Source organism: Lissotriton helveticus, chromosome 3_2, assembly GCF_964261635.1.
Source record: "Lissotriton helveticus chromosome 3_2, aLisHel1.1, whole genome shotgun sequence".
Taxonomy (NCBI): domain Eukaryota; kingdom Metazoa; phylum Chordata; class Amphibia; order Caudata; family Salamandridae; genus Lissotriton; species Lissotriton helveticus.
This window is the reverse complement of record NC_136062.1, coordinates 102,117,863-102,137,861: the sequence shown is the minus strand read 5'-3', so window position 1 is coordinate 102,137,861 and position 19,999 is coordinate 102,117,863. Positions and strand designations below refer to the sequence as shown.

General features: G+C 40.3%; 1 protein-coding gene across 1 annotated transcript in view; it reads right to left on the bottom strand.

Annotated features, from left to right (window-relative positions):
• UNC13C (unc-13 homolog C) overlaps positions 1–19,999 on the bottom strand; it is a 1,503,140-nt gene that overhangs the window by 353,844 nt on the left and 1,129,297 nt on the right. The window contains exons 20-21 of the mRNA XM_078684856.1: positions 8,916–9,012; positions 8,657–8,800 (exon numbers count right to left, since the gene is read on the bottom strand). Coding sequence (XP_078540982.1) covers positions 8,657–8,800; positions 8,916–9,012 — 241 coding nt within the window. The remainder of the gene's footprint in view (positions 1–8,656; positions 8,801–8,915; positions 9,013–19,999) is intronic.

Below are 19,999 nucleotides of genomic sequence, written 5' to 3'. Positions count from 1 at the left end.
AGAGGCCAACCAAAATCTTTCTAGCCATGGGATGAGCTTGTGATTCATTGAGATAATGAGCAGTTCCCTCCCAATAAACCACTCTAAAATAGATCTGGGGCCTCCACTGAAACTAAACCCTAAACCCTAGGATCAAAAGACACCTCTCCTTCTAGTTTTACTGATTACTAACCTATAAAAGTACATTTACTTTTTTGGGAAAGTGGCTACTTTACGGCAACTCTGCATCAGCCATAACATCTTGAATCAGATAGGTCGTCATTACCTTTTGCCCCTGAACAAATGGTACCATCCTATTAAATGCCTCAGTGGCAGTGCTGACTGTGATCCCTAAGATAAAACAAGCATGTTTGGGTGGCCTTTCCAACAGCTATTTGACCACAAAGTTATGAAACTCCCTCCCTTCTGAGCTGAAACTAGAACGCCCTCTTACCACATTCTGAAACAACTCAAAAATTGACATTTTTAGACAACTGTCATAGCACTGGCTCCATTACAGAAATCTTTTTAATTTTTTTAATTTGTTTTATTAAAGACATGAGATGAGATCGCATTAACAGCAAGGTTAAAAACACATATTAAACTATAAAAGTAAATGCACATTAAAAACAAGGGCGAAATTAGTTTTCAATGAAGAAAAAATAATAATAATAAATTAATTAATTAATTAATTAATTAACAACCCACTACTCACATATAAAGCTTACTATAAACATCCTGGCTTGGTTTTAATAGAGATACCTAAACAAGTTCTCCCCAAATTTTTCCTAATTTGCGTAGTGCTTTTACAACCTGAGTTTTAGCTAAGGTGTGTTCCATATTATATGTATCCTTAGTTGTAGCCCACCATTCTGTCGAAGGTGAATCTCTAGCAATCCATGCACGAGCAATAGTTAGCCTAGCACAGGCCACTATAACACTTAAGAGTTCTCTAGAATTATGGTCACTAAATTGTGGGCCCAGTCAAATGTCTATAGCTGTAAAAGAAACAGATCTTTTAAGTTTCTGAGACATAATCCTTTCTATTCCACCCCAAAAACATATGCTCTAAGTCTGCTGCATATAGGTCACATTTCGGGCATCTAGTCCTATCATTATCTGAGTTATTTAAATTAGTTACTGCCCATTTTGAAATACGTACAGGGGTATAATAAAGAAAGCATATAGTTCTATATGATTGTAACCTTAAGCTAGTGGAATGAACTGTTTTCTTAATAGTATCAAATGCGAGACATATTAAATTAGCAGAAATGGTAGACCCCAACTTCTGACTCCAGCGTAAAGCTAATTTCCCACAATCACCTTCCTTTTGAGAATAACATTTTTTTATGTACAGAACTGATCAATGATTTATCTTTTATTAAGCGAATACATTCCCACATACTAGAATCAGTCAGTTCAGTAAGTTTAAGATTACGTTGAAAGTAATCTCTGATTTGATAATATTTAAAACGCATATTCTCGGTGACATTATACAAAAGTTGAAGTTTGACAAACGTTAAGAAGCCTGTGTTGTCATATAGATCCCCTAAGTCTTTGATCCCACAATGTGCCCATTGTCTCCCTGCCCTATCATGAAAAATACCGGGGAGAATTGGATTATCCCATAATGGTAGTTTTGGGTGATATATCGGCATTTGAAATTTACTGACAATAGCCTTCCAGATATATGCAATATCTCGTGCAATCTTGAATTTGACCCGCTTAAAATAATTCGGGTCATTGATTCTATATAAGAACATTTTAGACTCTATTCCCAACATAAATGTATAATAAAAAAAGGGTTCTTTATCAGGGTGTATCAAACTATGGATACGCCCTAGAAATGCTGACCAGAAGTATGTTTTAAAATCAGGGAAGTCCAAGCCACCATTTACATATGGTAGTTTAACTAACTCTATTGTACGCCGTGCTTTGTTATACCCCCAACTGAAGCTACTTAGTATACCATCTAGACGCTTAAAAAAAAGATTATTAATGCGCAGTGGAATAGACTGAAATAAATAAATAAACTTGGGGAGAATCTTCATTTTAATTAAATTAATTCTGCCTATTAAGCTAAGTGGAACCTTATGCCACTTTTTTAAAGTAATGGTTGTTTCCTTTAGCAATAGTTTGTAATTCAGTGTGGCTGACTCTTCTGGACACGCGAAAATTTTAACTCCCAGATAGATGGCATTTTTACACACACCCTGGATAGAGTCCTTTGGTTTATAATTTATTATTATTTAAGTTTTATTAGTATTCAGCCTGTAGCCAGATACTATGCCAAACTTCCCAGCCTCAGTAGTAATCCCTGTCATAGCTTCATCTATATTTGTAGAATAAATCGCAATATCGTCTGCTTATACCGTCGTCTTGAGAGTATCTAAACCAGATGAAAAAGGAATTATATTTCTATTGTTTTGTAATGCCACTAAAAAAGGCTCAATAGCCAAAGCAAATAATAAAGTTTGTAATGGACACTCTTGACGGGTTCCACGCAGGACAGAGAATATATCCGATTGTGCCCCTGCATAACATACTTTGGCTCGAGAGTTATGATAAAGAGCCCTTATCCATTGTATAAATAGGCCCTTAATGCCAATCCTGTTCAAAACATCCCAGAGATAGTCCCACCCCACACAGTCAAATGCTTTCTCAGCATCTAGTAGTATCATACCGAGTGGGGTGGACCTAACCCTGGCAACATCAAAGGCAGCTGTATTTATATGAGTTGTAGTGTCCCTGCCTGGTACAAAGCCGTGCTGCTATGAAGTTACCAGAGTGGATATTATTGGAGCTAGTCGATTTGCTAATATTTTAGCAAATATCCTTGCGTCAGTGTTTATTAATGAAATTGGTCAGTACAACCCACACTCGTCCGCCGCTTTACCCTTCTTTAAAAAAAATATAATTTGCGTAATAGTCCAAGACTCTGGGGCCTTACCCCTTGTCCCGTAAGTCCGATCACCTGGCTAAGTATAGGGGCTACTTCCTCAATATAGTGTTTATAAAGACGCCAAATCTTTTCAAGCGCTTTTACCTGGAGGCGCTTGCTTCTTTGGGACATCACCTCTCCCTACGGAACCTCGCCGCCTTCGTGAGGGGCAGGACATTGGACGCTGCAGGGAGCAGAGCAGGAACAGTGCAGGACTTGGGCTAGTGGCTACAGCGGGGCTGCGAGCGTTGCAGGGACTCCATTGCCCAGGAGTCCCTGCGTGACCGTGTGAGAGCTTCCGGTCCGCACTCCCTGTTGGCCCGCCCACCGCCCACTGGAGGGCTTCTTAAACCCCTGTGATCTCTTCTCCCTTGGGACGGCAAATCTTATTAACACATATTTCTGTGCGTGTAGATAGTTCCTCTGTATCCGCTACCCTTTGTTGTAATTCTGTCATCTCTGACGTAAGGCCACCAAGTTTATTTTCTAAAGTGGTTAGGGACCGTTGCATGTTGTCATTATCTTCATGCATTTGTGTATAATGTTGTTGGGACTCCTGTCTCTGTCTATACAGAAGTTGAACAATCAGGTTCAGTGATGCATCCTCTTTATTAGCACCATTCTCCGCCCCGTTCTCATTCTGCGGTGGGGCTCTTGCTTGATTCATGAGAAAAGCCAGATTTTTACCCTCCATATTATGAATTGCTTCAGTTATATCCTTAGTGCTGGGTATAGTCAAAGGTGTGTTTTGGCAAGGCCTAGTTGATGTATAATTGTCAGGTAAGCTGACATTTTTTATTTGATTTTCAATGGCGGCTCCCTCGCCTGGGCTATTTCCAGATAATCTTAATACCATTGACTTAACCCCGCCTTTGGCTTGTACCCATTTTCTCAAAGGGCTGTTATCAGCGATTGGTTTGTTTTTTATCCCGGGCATAGCTTTCTTAGTTTTATTTTTTGATTTTCCTCTGGTTTTCTTTAAAGCTGGGCCCTTATTTATGCTATGAGTTTTCATAATTACATCCTCCTCTATTTCTTCGAACTTATCATCGTTGAGTTCAGAGTCAATTTGAGAGTCATCACCAATTATAGTGCCATCTATAGCCATAGCTGTAGCTACCACAATCTCTTCCCTCGCCTTTGACGCTGAGCTTTTTTTGAGATTGTCTGGGGGAATTGTTCACCATTAATCCCGGTGGCTAGTTGCACAGAGTCCTGATCATCAAGTGAGGCATCAACACCTGATATAGCATCACCTGTATCTGCACCATCTATATCTACAGCTGGTTCCACAATGATCACTGCAGTTTATTTAATAGCTTCATTAACAGAAGTTTGATTAGGGGCAAGAGCAGAGAGAGCTGCCACCCTGCTGTGAGGTGGGCATTTAGATGTCTCCAATATCTCATTATTACTCTGTTGCTTTTTTGGAGTTGCAGCATTACTAATATTATTATATGGCTCCATTTTTGCTGCCTAATGGTGGAGTAGTTTTAGGAGGCTGAAGTATCGGGGGCTTAATTACGGACAGTCCTATTTTATCATAAGCAGTCTTCTCATACACACCCCCTTCACTCCCAGGGTTGTTAACCTCTTCATTTGCTATAATCTTGACAGCACGTGTAGCTCTGGCAGGATTTTTAGGTGCCATTTTCCAGTGATGAGGACGCTGAAGATATTGTCCCCTTATCTCTGTAATATTTTCTGCAGAGGTCAGGGTCAGGATCAGAATCTGAGCTGTAGAAATAGAGATAGAGCTCCGCACCAGTCCGCCTGGGTATCTAGGTAAAGACCTGTATTTCAGACGCATTAGTACCCACACACAGGTCCCTCTGGATCGTAGCATCCGCTTATTTTCTCCCCCTCAGTTTAGCCTGTCCCTACCATCATTTAGCCTGACCCAAGCCAAGGATATCTGTCTCTATTTCCCCTCAGTACATAAATATAGCCAACCCCCGATTAGAAATCCAGAGAAAAAAGGGGGGAGTTTGTCAATTGTGATCAATTATCCATTTTAAAAAAACTGCTTGCTGCCAAGTGAGACTGTCAGAAAATGCAACGCGGCTCCCACTCACAGCTCCCCTGCGGCCCGCCCCAGCCAGGAAGCAAGTCCTCGAAGCCTTCGACGCGGCAAAGCGGCGAAATGCTGATGAATGCTTCCAAAGGTGGGAATATCTTTTTAGTTTATTGAGCTACTGCATTTGCTAACGCTGGAAACTGGTATTTACTCAGAGCATCTCGCTGCTCATGCCGATGAGGGGGAGAGATCCGCCATCTTACTTCCTTTAGCGGTGGCCTTTCCTTCAGCTATTTGACCACAAAGTTATGGAACATCTCAAAAATTGACTTTTTTAGACAACTATCATAGCACTGGCTCCATTGCAGAAATCTTATGGCCAATGGAAGCATAGTGCGGGGACACTCCGGATGGAGAAACCATGCGCTTTATAAAAACCCTTAACATAACATAACACAACATAACAAATATATCTTCACTATTGAATCAAATTTTTAATAGCTATTAAAAACAGTGGTTGGACTGTCTCTGAAGCTTACTCCAAACCCAGTATACAAAATGAACATGTTAACTGTATTTTACCTGCTTTTTCATAGAACGAGCTTCCGCTCTAACAATGAAAATAGCTTTTGGGGGCTAGTCACTGTAGGAACATGCAAATTATATATTCTTACATGGTCTATTTTTAAATACCATGCACACTGTGGGCTGGAAGGGGTGACCTAGTTAAAATTTCAAAGTAAGGTTTTCCTTCTGTCTGCATGTTTTAACGGTTGCAGTAGTCCGGCAATGCACGTAGGTCTAATACCATGTTTTTTTTTTCAATGTAGTGAATGGCACAATAGGTGCTGCAGTCCTCAGTCATTTTTTTTATTCCATGCCACTAGTTCAGAAGCCAAAACTTTAAAAAAACACTTCAAACAACTAGGCATCCTTAAATACTCTAAACTGCAGGGGTTCTTTGGCTGCAATATTTTCTTAGGCAAAATGCATCCATGCATCTCTTAAGAAAATAGCGGCACATGACTACTTGGCCCGGTTGCAGAATCTGGATGAATTTGTGATGAAGCTAAATTAAGAACCCCAGTATTCATTCTTCAATGTCATCATCTTTTTCACTAGGTAAAATATTTAAAATGGAGAATGGAGCTAGTGAATCTTAGGAATGTAATTCACATTTTTCTGAATATTGACAGGTCTAACCACAATATCTACACTATCCACACATTGTACGCCACACCTACACAAATAGTTTTTATGCATATATGCATTCATTATAAGAGATTTCTGAAAGTTAATCAACATTAAATGTGTCTGTCTGTTCATAATGGATCTATGCAGATTTGAAAAATAGTTATACTTAAGATTGTTCAAAAAGACCAAATGAAATTCAATTAAAATGTGGTTATCATATAATACATAAGAATCCACGTCCCACACATATCTAGTTACATAACTGATAGAAAGTAATTTTTGAATTTGTGAAGGAGGAACACAAGTACCAATGAAACTCTGCTTAACCACTGACAGCTATTGCACAAATGGCAGAAAAACCCCCTTAAAGAACCATTCTCAGCAAACGGAAAAAAGAGAAACATTTAAAAGTCTAAAAATATTAAAATCAGCTGGGGGGAACCTTAGATTTTAATGTTAAAAATGTCAGGGCAAAAATGGCTAGAAAATATAGCGAGCCCCTGAAAAATATCAATTTGCAGTTGTCAGAACCCAGGTACAAATTCTTTCAGTCACAATGGAGGGACACAAAGCAGGTTGGTAAGGCAACAATTTTAACTTCTGAATGATTAATTTTCGAAAGTCAGATTCTTCTAGTGGTGCAAGGTCCAAGGCTGATGAGGAGGGTCCTTCAAAGCCAAGAGAAAGGTGGATTTCGCATCTGCTGTTGGACCTTCATTGAAGGGAAGGATTGGCCACATGCCTCTGGTCTCAGGTTTCACATTCTGGCTCATTCACTTTTTTAGGTTCTCATAATTCTCCAGAATAGCAAGGCTAAAAGATGTAGATGAACAGAGCACCAAGAGGCTGGATACCTTTACTGCAATTGAACCCAATTTAACAGTAGCAAATTGCTACAAACCAGACAAATCTGGTTTTCTTCTCCAGCATTTTTCCCAAAATATTGCACCTTATTACAGTCCTTTGGAGGTGGACAAAAAGGCTAAGTCCCATTTTCATGTACCTAATAGGTAAGTTCCTCCATGCCATTCCTGCAGCCCTCTGGCCAGGTTTCTAGTCGCCAAGTCTTTCTCGAGCAAGGGTCTTGCAGAGTTCAATCACCTGTGGTCATTAGCTACTCCCATATTAGGTCAAAGAACATCTTTCCCCTGCTATAATTAGAACCAGAGAGTTTAGGCAAGCTGTGGAAATCAATTGGTGAAGATCGTCTCTGTCTCATTTTGTATCCCCAAGTTAAAATGGCCAATCCTTGTTAAGTGGCCCGTTGTGGACAATAACCCTGACCTTTCTGGTCCTTGCAGCGACGATACTGTCCACTGGAAAGCAGGGTCATCAGCTCCAAACAGGAATGTGAATTGGTAAATCTAGGGGTGAGATGAGTAGCAGAACTGGTTCTGCACTAGTTTGGGGTCAGGCAGCACAAAGTGCATTTTTTATAAAGCTATATTTCCACTAAATGTTACTAGAATATGATTTACCTATTTACATTATATCTTTTTTAAAACTGTATGGCAAAGAAATTGAATCTCGTTGATTGCATTTTCCAAGACAAAGAAGAACAGGATTTAAGTGCCTAAATTTGTCTACGGACGTTCGTGGAGAATTTAACTAAATTTGGACAGTTAAACAGTTGGACAGCTTTTGGACATTTAGTCACTGTGAAGTCACAAGATTCTAAACATACAGTATGTCACTTTTTGAATGCAAAAAACACAAAACTACATGGGTCTTAAGGTATGTTTTGGGGGCAATTCATTAACATATAAGGATAGTTTTATTTTACATTGAAATAGCAAAGATACTTTCCCTCTTCATGCACACAGCAATGTTTCTAAACTGCAGCCCAGCCAGAGTACTGTGATGCTCTTGGCAGTGATATCTTTTTGCCTCATATGTGAATGTTGTAAATAAACACTGCAGTAGACACATGTTAGTTGACTCAAAATGTTTTAAAAGCACAATTTTTGTGCCAGTGGCACTGTATGGCAGTATCACAGTGCAGAGAGCCCTAATACAAAAAAGACTTAAAAAAAAGCAAAAACTCAGTCGCAGACCGTGCCGAAAAGGCTCTAATATCTTACAGACAAGTGGATGAGGCACATGGGACAGAAAGAGTAGGCAATTGCAATATTTTTACCAACGTGGGCTTCATATTATAAAATACTGGAAAACCAGGGTTAAAATAATTCTAAAATTTTCTAAACCATAAGTAATATGCTCACTGTTTACAATGCACAAAAATAATGTACGTGAATACTGCACACAAAAGAATGTACACTACTCAACATGTACTGTACACATGCCTGTTAAAGGACTACGTGTACCTGACCAAAGAATTAACATTAACAGAATTCTTTCCAGTACTAAATGGATTGACGTGTTGTCAATGCATTATGGCATAACACATTGTGATGCTAGTTCTGCCTCAAAAAAGTGAGTATCTACGCTAATGAAAAATGCTTTTGAAATTCTCGTCCTCCCACAAAATAGGTGAATAAGGAGCGCTTCCCATAATCGTATCTTACCTTTGAAAATCTTCTCATTAAGTGAGAAAGTGCCTCAGGATTTGGACACTCAAGTTTCTTGATGATTTCAAAGCTTTGATTGAGTTGTGTGAAGACGTCAACCACAGAGCAAGAAAACAGAGCATGTTCAGAGGTTGGCTGGAACTAGATTTGAGAAAAGAGAGTATCAGAAATGCATATTTAAATATATTTACATTCAGGCATTGTAGCAGTGATTAAACTTATTAACAGTAAGTTAAAGTCTTTTGAAGAGACTTACTCCATCTTTTTTGTCTCTTCCAAGGGCTCCATGTAGAAACTCCATTGAAACATCTTCATTTTCATCTAACCACTGAATGACAAAAGGCTCAAACCACCTGTAACAAGAATGACAGCATTCTATATTTTTGTACCACAAACAAAATATCTGATTAATTACCTGCTCAAAGTGTTAATGTGTAAGCTTTAATCCTCTCTATATGTGCATCATTAAAATGAGCTCATTCACGACGTTGTGCGTACTCAGATCTATATAAATAATGCCTTATGTTAATATTAATTTAGCATGTACTCATATTTGATTGGGTTAAGCTCTCAAAAACACACTTCTAATTCATTTTACTTAATTTACAATTTTTCTGGTGAGTAGTTGTTTTCTTTGTTCACACATTTAAACACAAACTATTAAGTCTTAGCTACAGTTAGAGCTATATAATGGCAGGACTTCTTTTCTCCAATATGTTGACTATAGATAAACTAAAGTGTGAGTCACCTGTGGACATTATTGGGTAGTTTATTTGTCAATCACACTTCCCTACTCCTTAGTCTATAGGTTTCCTCCTTATGTTGTGCTTTTTTCTGCCTAAGTGCAGTGAGATTTCATGATGCTATGACTGGATGCATTTCATTATTTCTCTGCATACTTGAGTGGACTTTTTATATTCTGCTTTAACCTCTGAAGCACTGAGGGGCATATTATCAACAACTAGCGATATTTATCGCTAAATAAGATTAGCAACAGTTTTTTTATCGCCGTGCATCGCCGGATTTTATCGCAGAGATAACGTGCTATTAGCAACGTTTATCTCCAAAGCGATAAAATATCCGGCTATAGCGGCGAAATGCGTGAATATCGCTGGAAATTCAGCGATATTCAGGCATCATCGCTAATAGGGACTTAACGTGAATATTCACCTCCCATTGGATATACAGGCTAAGAAGTGGTCTGACCAGGTGTTAGATTTGGCAATATTCGCGCTTAGCACGAATATTTTAATCGCTACGCCTGCGTTGATAATATGCTATAGCGATGTTAGCGACTGCTTTCAGTCGCTAACAGGTTGGGTACGCCCACTTTGCATGTCATTAGCGATAAATATCGCTGACATGCAAAGCGGGCCCCAAACCGCTCGTTATCACCTAAAAGCTGTCGCTAACTAATGTTAACGACAGCTTTCTAATAGGGCGATGAAATAATCGCCGCTTTGCGGCCGAAAACGGCGATAATTTCATTTCGTCTGCCTTGGTAATATGCCCCTGAGTTTTTTTTCTTCCATAGTGTTAAGCCATTTTTTTTAAATTAGGGACAGTTTACGCTCATCTTATGCAACATATTTTTCATAAAAGATATTTGGCACAAATGTGTGTCCTTTCTTTCACACATTACAGATTCTAAAGAACAGATCTCCAATTATTCATATAGTGAGAGCTACTTCTGGTCATTTAAACCATTTGTGAGATACTGCCTGTTATAGAGATTCAATAAATGCACACAGAGGCCAAATAATTAAACCCTGCCCTTTCAGTACCCTCTTTGATTCTACAGGGAGCAGACAGTATTAATGGCACAGGAGCTGTATTTGGGGTCTCTGACGATCCATTTTGTCCCTTTGATCTTAAGACAGTGAAAGGATGAAAGAGAGAAAACACAAGAGGAAAAGAAAGGAAAATAAGGGAAAAAGGAGTCGAAAAAGAAAGATAAAGAATGATGGAAAATAAACAGAGAAAAGAGCAACATAAAAGAGATAGAGGAGTAAAGAAATGAAAAGAAAATGAAAGGAGGAGAATAGTAAAAGCCAGCGAAAGAAACACATGAAAGGAGAAGAGGACAGAACTGATAAGGAAGTAGTAAAGAAAGAAATAGCACAATAGAGAAAGAGGATAAAAGAGCACAATAGAAAGAGACAATGTTAAAAGGATGGGAAGAAATGCACGGAAAGGGAAGACATGGTGAAATGGAGAGTAATGAAGGAAGAAATGAGAAAAAGAAAGAAACATTTTCAATACATAAATGCAACAAGTAAAAGATATAGACAAATAAAAAATAACAGTGAAAGAAAGATGTAGACTGAAACAAGATAAGACTAAAACAAAGGAGAAAAAGAAGAAAGGAAAAACAGAGAAAGAAAGAGACAGGACAAAAGGAAGAAAGTAGAGACAGAGAAATTAAGAAAGAACAGAGAAGGGAAATATAAATAGAAAAATGAGAAAGAAAAAGGAGAAAAAACAAAAGAAAGATGAAGAACAAATTAGGGAGGAAAAGTTGAGACAAAAGAAGAGAAGAAAAGGGGAGAAGAATGAAGTAAGAAAGAAGGAGGAGTAAAATGGAGACATAGGAAAAAGTAGAGGTACAAATGAGACAGAGTACAACAAAGTGGCAGGGAAAGAAAGACATTGGGAAAGTAAGAAGTAGTGCAAAAAGATATGGAGAAAGAAGGAGAAAGGAAAAGGTAAAGCAAAAAAGAGGGGATAAAATAAATTGAAGAGGGAAAGAAAGACAAGAAAGCTAGCTAAAAAGAAAGAGATTGAAGTTAAACTGTTTGGGGCCTTCAGTTTCCCAAACAGGGATAACATCCCATTTAGCACAGCCAAGGAAATCACATAGATAGTACTCTGCTTGCTCCCTCTCATAATACCTTTACAGGGATAAATAACCAGTTTGAACCCTCTAGAGGAGTACAAATGGCTATCCAGGTCAATACTAGATCCGTGATCAAACATAAGTACGAGTTTGAATGCCTGATGCAGACATGTAACCCGGATTTGGTCTTCCTAACGGAAACATAGGCCACAGCCACTCCCAACCCAGATTGGATCACGACATTGCCAGCTGGATATGTACTATCCTGTAGACCCAGAATGGGACAAAAAGGTGGCGGTATAGCCGTTATGTACAGATCTTGGCTTAAAGTTACCTTTGAGGCCTCCCTATTGCCGGGGGCAGAAGCCATGACTTTTAATAATAAATTGGGTAACACTGTATCTCTCCCTGAGCTACTTCTTAATAGACAGCCTGGCCCTAAACCCACATTTGCTCAAGGTCTACATACTTTTATGGAATCCTGTCTGGACTCCCCAAGCTTTACGATACTGGGGGATTTTAACTTTCATTTAGAGTGTAACAAGAATGCAGACATTTTTACGCTACTTGACAATCTTGAGGGCTATGGTCTAACATAGATAGTCAAGAAACCCATACACAAGGCTCAGCACACGCTGAAGGAGATTTTTACTAACAATCTTTCTTTCACGGTGAACAAAGTATTGCCTTTAGCCTGGACTGATCATATGTTGATTTTCATTAACCTGCTTGATCCAACCAATCAATCCCCTCAGTTATACAACCTACCCCAGACTAAAGTAAGATCTTGGTGCAAAATCAGAAAAGATGTTTTAATAGAGATACTTGACAATAGTACTCCTACCCTAGACATGGACACTAACAAGGCGGCTGATAATTGCGACAACTGGATCAGCTCAGCAATGAATCAGCTGGCCCCAGAAAGAACGATTAAACAATAGAGAAAGAAATTATTTGCCCCCTGGTATAACGCAGAGCTTAAAGTTCTAAAATCTAAGTGCAGGGTCTTAGAGCGTGCATGGAGGACTGAACATAGCGAGCAAGATAAAGCTACCTACAAACTTGCACTAACTGAATAAAAGGGAGTCATTAAAAGTCCCAAAAAGATCCGTTACATACGTAAAATTGAGGGGGCAAAAAACTCTTCAAGACACCTTTTCAAGGCTATCACCGCCTTGTCCAAAATGCAACAGGAGAAAAAATGTGCTCCTGTAAAGGAGCTCTGTGACAAAATGGCCAATTTCTTCCAGCCCAAGGTTCAACTAATATATAATGAACTGGCTGTGAGGATCCCTGCCCCCACGACCTCTTTTTTACAAATAATGGAGGATTTTTCCTCATCTACCCGGAAGAGCCAGTTGTCCAGTTTCTGTTTCTCACCTCTATCTACGGACAAAGTCAATGATCTGCTACTAACCACAAAATCAGGGTCCCCAATAGGTCCCTGTCTTCCCGATATAATACATCTGGATTTGGGTGAGATCAGTATTTTACTAACCACACTTCTGAACAATTTTATTAGGACAAGAATTTTCTCTGCTCCCTGGAAGAGAGCCTGTATTAGACCCATCCTAAAGAAACCCTTCCTAGACGCTTTCAAGGTGTAGAACTTACGTCCGATTTCATGTCAACCCATGGCAGCCAAAATTCTTGAGAAATTCATTTATCAAGAGTTAACGGCTACCTTAAAGATAATGTCCTCCTAGATTCTACTCAACATAGCTTCTGTCCGCGCTATTCCACAGAGTCAGTATTAATCATGACCACTAAAGAAATCCGCATGCGGATCGATGGGGGGGGTGGAGGGTAGAGTCATCCTCGTCCTACTTGACCTATCAGCCGTGTTTGATATGGTGAATCACAGGGTGCTTATACAACGGTTGAAGGCAATAGGAATCAAGGAGGCCGCTCTAACTCTCCTCACCTCATTCCTGACTGCAAGAGAACAGAGTGTGTGCTGGGACAATTTTAAATCTGAGATCTTTTCTTTCCCCTGTGGAGTCCCCCAAGGCTCAGCTTTATTGCCAACACTACTTAATATCTATGTTATGCCTTTGGCCAAACTGATTAGGGACCAGGGTTTTTCATTAGTGTCATAAACTGATGATGCTCAGATTGTTATTTCCATTTTGTCAAGCAGAGACACAGTGGTGGTGAGTTCCATGGGTGTCTTGAGCACATTATGGAATGGATACCTAACAACTACCTGAAAATGAATACAGATATAACGGGGGTCATGGAATTTGGAAATGGACCTCCGATTTGGAGTCAATCTTGTTGGCCAGTAGTGGCAGGGGTATGTCCAGTGACAAAAGTGAGAAACCTGGGTTTTCTCTGTGATGTCCAGGTAAATTTCTCAGGACAGATCAATCTTGTGACCTCATCCTGCTTCTTTTTACTAAAAATATTGCACAAAATCCTGCCTTTCATTCGACTAGACCTTAAACAAACGGTAGTATGTGCATTCATTCTTTCCCAAACTGACTATTGTAACACCCAGTATTTAGGCATTGACAAGCATTAACTGTTGAAACTGCAATCACTCCATAATGCTGCAGCTAGAATTCTGCTTATGTTCCTAAATACCACCACATTTCGGGCAGCATCGGGAAGTTCCACTGGCTCCTAGTTAGGCAGCGCATCCACTTTTAAGTGCCCTGCCTGCTACAAAAAGCACTCTACGGTGGAGGGCCATCTGATCTACAGAAACTTTTTCAGTGGTACACCACCCGTTGGAATCTTAGGTCAGCCAGTAAAGCCTAATATCAACAAAGCAAGATAGGGAGGCAGATGCCTCGCTTGTCGAGCTTCTAAGCTCTGGAATGAGCTACCAACCCATATTAGGCTTCAACCTACCAGACCTCTGTTCAGGAAAATGGTCAAGACTTGGCTATTTCTTACTTAGGAATGTTCCGGTACTCCCTGTGGATTTGTTCACATTTCTACCAAACCTTTGCGCCAAGACTCCTCGGAATTTGTGCGCTCTATAAATCCTTCAAACACTCACTTACTTACTTACTAGGAGAGTCACGAAAGGAAGGATAAAAATAAGTAAAGAAAGAAGATTTAGGAAGAGGATAGGTTGCATCATCCAGCACCGTCAGCTTTTAGCTCCACACAAAAATGGGAACAGTTTTTAAAACAGCTGTCTTATCAAGTGGGCAAGTGGATATTCTCAAGCCTGTGGACAGGCAATTATCCTGTGTGAGCTACTGCTAGCTCATGATTGAAGACCCCAGTTCTAAAGGTATCAAGGGTTTGTAGATTCCCTTCGAGGGGAGTAGTTTCATTTTGAAAAATGGGCTTAGAATGCTGTCCAAGACAGTGTGCCTTCTCCCATAAAATACTATCAACAAAATGATTCCCATGATAGGTGCATCCTCTTCACAACTTTCACGTACAGGCAAAGCTGAAATAACCTGTTCTCAACACAGGTTTTGCAATTTTTGTAGGTGGTATTTATATTGAGGTTTCTACCTGCTTTCAATTTGTGGTCAAAGAGGTATGAAACCCATGGAAGAACCCAGAAAGATCTACATTTTGGAAATGTAAATAATAATCTGAATTCTGCAAGGGGCCATTTGTGTAGATCGGTCTTGTATTTCCCAAAGAAACTAGCCAGTGGAATAAAAAACTAATGGAAGCAGGAAGTACAAATTAGAAAATAGGTGACAAGGTTTTCATCAGTAATGTCTGACCCTGATGTCCAACTAACTCGAACCAGAAGACATTGAGCCCTTTTTCTTGAAACCAGGACACTCACTGCCTACTTTTACTGAAGGCTGTCGACGTCGGGAGGTAACTCATCTGAGATAAACCTGGTCCTTATAACCAATATGTGCACCATTGCAGTCGGCCTAAAAACACGGCCTTGAGACAGTCAAATGCAACTAGATGACAGTGGTTGGCACGCTTTTTGATATTATTTTCATTTACAATCATGAAAATTCATATCTTCAGTACCCTTTATCGGATTTTTATCAGATTTTTGTTGTTTTGCAGTAATTTTGTGAATTAGTTCATTCACATTTTTTATAAATTGGAGTACGGTTTATATTGTATTGACCTACATTTTTTTGTTTACTGTTTTGGTACTTCTAAATGATTTGCACATTATCCTACATTAAACCGGTCTACTCTGTGCAATAGCTATCGGGGATTGAGCTCAGGATTAACATACTGAAACCTTTACTGGGCCTAACAAGGAAAGGGACACACCATCCACGCCAACTAATCTACTGCAGAGAGCAATTTAAATTAAAAGACAATGTGTAAAGTATTTGTGCAACACTTAAAATAATAAAAGAGTGAAAACACCGCACAAAAAGATACCACACCTGGTTAGAAAAATAGAGCCTAATTTAATAAACAAAACAAGACAAAAATGACAAACATCAGCTAAGTATAACCGGAGTTATGAACTTTTATAAAATAAACTGAAATGCAGTGCTTGAAAGAATAGCGGACCGACCAGACTATTTGGTCAGGCTAGACCGGGTCAAATCCAGAAACTCAGGCCGTCCACGATGGAGCGCATGTCAGATACAGGTACCATGTTTGGTCTGCTGGAAAGTATCTTAGTTGCATTGTTAATGGAGCTGAGATACTAGTAGCAAAGAGGCGATGCTTTGTCATGTGACCACAGGCTAAAGGCGATGCGTTGGTGCTGAGGCATGCAAAGTTGAAGATGAATTGCAACTGGAAGCGATGACTATATAGTCGGTGATGCGATGTCCACGATCCTCACAGCAGTGGCAATGCGTCATCGTCAATGGGGATGCACAGGTTCAGAGTGCTGCAACAGCTTTGATGCATAGATTTGTACTGCAGCAGTACTTTATACCAACATCAAAGGATCCAGGACTGGATTGGCACCACCTGGCAAGGCAAGACACTCAGATGGGAGATTTCAGTTCCTTGCCAGGTGATTTGGAAGTATTTGATGTCCTTGAGACTTCAAAAGAAGAGGCTTCATTTTGGTTGTGGGTTGGTGAGATGCAGGTCCAGTCATTCTCACTCTAAGGCAAGGAGGGCAGCAGGCAGCAGGTCAGCACAGCAGAGGAGTCCAGCAGAGGAGTAGTCCAGCACAATGGCAGTCCTTTCAGCAATACAACAGTCCTTCTTATTCACAGAGTAATCACAGATCCAGAAGTGTACTGAAGTGGTGGTGGTGAGGTCCAGTACTTATCCCCAGTCGTGTCTTTGAAGTGGGGAGACTTCAAAGAGATGCCTTTAAAGTGCACATTGTCTCTACCCTTACTGTCCTAGCTCCAGCCTCACTACAGGGGGGATGAAGCCCTTTGTGTGGTGACCAGCCGCGGCCGGTAGTGGGAGTACCTGCCGGGCGGTGACGTGGGGAGGGGCAGGGGCAGGGTGGGGGGTAGTAATGTATGGATTACGGAGTTTTACAGGTAAGTAAACATATAAATAAATAAAACAAATTTCGTTGCACGCACTGCATCGCATTTGGTGATGCAGTGCATGCAACGGAATTAATTGTATTTATTTATTTGTTTACTTACCTGTAAAGCTCCGTAATCCATACTTTACTACCTCCCAACCTGCCCCTTCCCCCTTCCCACATCACCGCCCGACAGGTACTCCCACTACCGGTCGCGGCTGGCGGTGATAGGGCACAGCCTATCCATGAGTGTCAGCTCATCCCTCCCCTCGAGCCCAGGATGGCCCATCAGTCACACCTAAGCTCTCTTTATGTGTGGCTGTCTAGATGGAAAGCACAAAGTTCAGCTGCCACCCACTCCAGATGTGTATTCAGAGACAGACAGAAGGCACCAAATGGCTGACGTAGGAAAATGGCAACTTTCTAAAAGACAAAGAAAAACATTTTCCTGGAGGAATGATTTTTGTTCAATTACAACATATGTTGGTCACTCGATCCAACCATGCAAACCAAAGTATGAAACAGGTGTATTGCTAATCCAGAGCTTTGTATGTGTTAAAACCTAAAATACATTGAATACAGTAAACACATTACATGGACATAGACACCAAATGTCCAAAAAAAAACACGGACTCCACCCAAATGATCACATCAATATTATTTGAACAAATGAAATCCAAGGATCATTGGGAAGCATAATGTTCTCTTAACCATGTAGATTAATGAATCCTGAGTTGCCTATGCGTTTCTATTCATTACAGTCATGATGTGAACTGTAGAGTGATACAATTATATAATTCTGGTGACAGAGGTAGACCCGTCGACATTTCGGTCTCTTATGGCCACACGGTCCCCGAGAAAATCATCGGGACTCAGTGTTGTAAATGTACAGCACGAGGACAGCACCTCGATGGACTAGAGAACAAACAATGAGTGTCTGCAGCAACACGCCACAAAGCATCTTGTGTGGCACTTACCCCAATGAGACACCACCAGAAACTGCCACAATGCTTAGTATACCAAAGGTGCCTAAAATGTCAATCAAACAGCAATCACCAAAATAACTCACCATCCACCGAGGTGAAAAAAGCTTAGTTAAGCCCTCTGAGACATGCATGTCGGACCCACTTCAAACATGTAATGGAATAAAAAATGGATTAAAAACTAAAACAAAAGGTATTAAATAATATTACCTTTTTTCTGTGCCCAAAGCTCTCAAGTACTAGAGAAAAGGAGCAACACACAAACAAATGAAAGGTCTAAACATATACGGATCTACTGCCATTTTAGTATATACAGAAAAGCACAAAAAGAGCCAAGTATTACTCAATGCACTCTATATGACTGTTAAGTATAGCTGAAAAGAAGGCAAACAGACCGCAACATCCATGAGCTAAAATGCCAAAGAGATACATGAAGAAACATTCACACTCCTTTCTGTAATTGTGTTACTAATCCACAACTGGGTGCTATCGAAGTCTGCATTGGGTCACTACCTCGCTCTAGAGCTGCTCCCAAGGACACTAAAAGACGCATGCAGAGTGACCTTCTAGATCACATTATACAAGAGGCGAAACGGGGGCCATATTAGAATTTAAAAAGTGCACAGAGGATCGTACTATCCACACGAAGGGCAAACCACCATGAAGCCCCACCAAAATATACATCGACCACGCACATGTAAAGATTGCATAATAGTAACAGGGGGCGCTCAGAATCAATAAATTATATATTCAGTGAAATTACAGAAAAAAGGAGTTGACACCTATACAAGCTAATACAAAAGGGGAGAATAGCCCACCAGTCACATATAATCAGGGAATGCTCAGGATAAACAACAAAAAAAGAACTGATACCTGTACATATCGTCTAAAGTGTATGCAATCTAATAACTGTTTGAGAGTCACACAAATAGGAATCCATTTAAAAACAAATAGTGTGAAAAATGCTCAGTCTTAAAAAAATATTATACATTATCATCTTCGAGCCATCATAGGAATTAAGAAGGATTGCACCAACCAACAATAGCCAAACGAAGTAGTTAAGCACTCAACAATGAATACCGAAGGTTAAATGTAAGGTAAAAATACCAGCCATCCTAGAACAGGAACAAAACAAAAGTGATGTAGAAAGATCTCATCATCATAATGCCAAATATTATTCACTGCCACTCAGAGCACACCAAGCTGCGATGAGGAATAACACTTATCAAAAGAGACTCAGTTAATCAAAGCAATGCCTGGCCGACGTATTGAAAGCATCTAATACATCTACAACGTGGCCAGCATATGCCACTCAACCTGCTGGTTGAGACCCTTATTAATCGCATTGGTCATCCAGATCCATCTGTTATTATTATTATTATTATTATATTTAAGTTTATAAAGCGCGCAGCTACCCGGAGGTTTCCCGGCGCTAAAGACCAGATTAAGGAGAAGAGGAACTGGGGGATAGAGGGGCCAATTATTGGTTGAATAGCCAGGTTTTTACCTCTGTGCGGAACTTGAGGTAGCAGGATTCAGTACGCAGAGCAAGGGGAAGAGAATTCCAGAGGGAAGGTGCCAGATAGGAGAACGAGCGACCGCCCATTCTGGCTCTTTTAACTCTGGGAACCTGAAACCTATTCTGGTTGGATGAACGAAGAGTACGAGCAGGGCAGTAATGATGAACCAGCGTACTAAGATAGGGTGGGGCCCGACCTGCGTTGATTCTGTGCATAAGACAGAGAGCCTTGAATTTCATATGGCTTTCAATACGGAGCCAATGCAGGTTACGAAGGGAGTTAGAAGTGGGGGATTTGTAGGGAAGATTGCAGAGCAGCCGAGCCACCATGTTCTGCACTGTCTGTAGTTTACAAGTCACCTCTTTGCTTGCCCCAGGAGAAGAATTTTGCCGTAGTCCAGTCCAGAGGTGATTAAGGCCTGGACAACGGTTTTCTGCGTCTCCAGGGGAAGCATCCAAAGGATCTTTCGGAGCCATTTGATGATAGTAATGCAAGTAGAGGAGGTTTTGACCACGTGGTGCTTCATGGAGAGTTGGTCATCTAAGATGATGCCAAGATTACGAGCTGTTTTAGAGGGAACAGGGAGGGGCCCATTTGCGT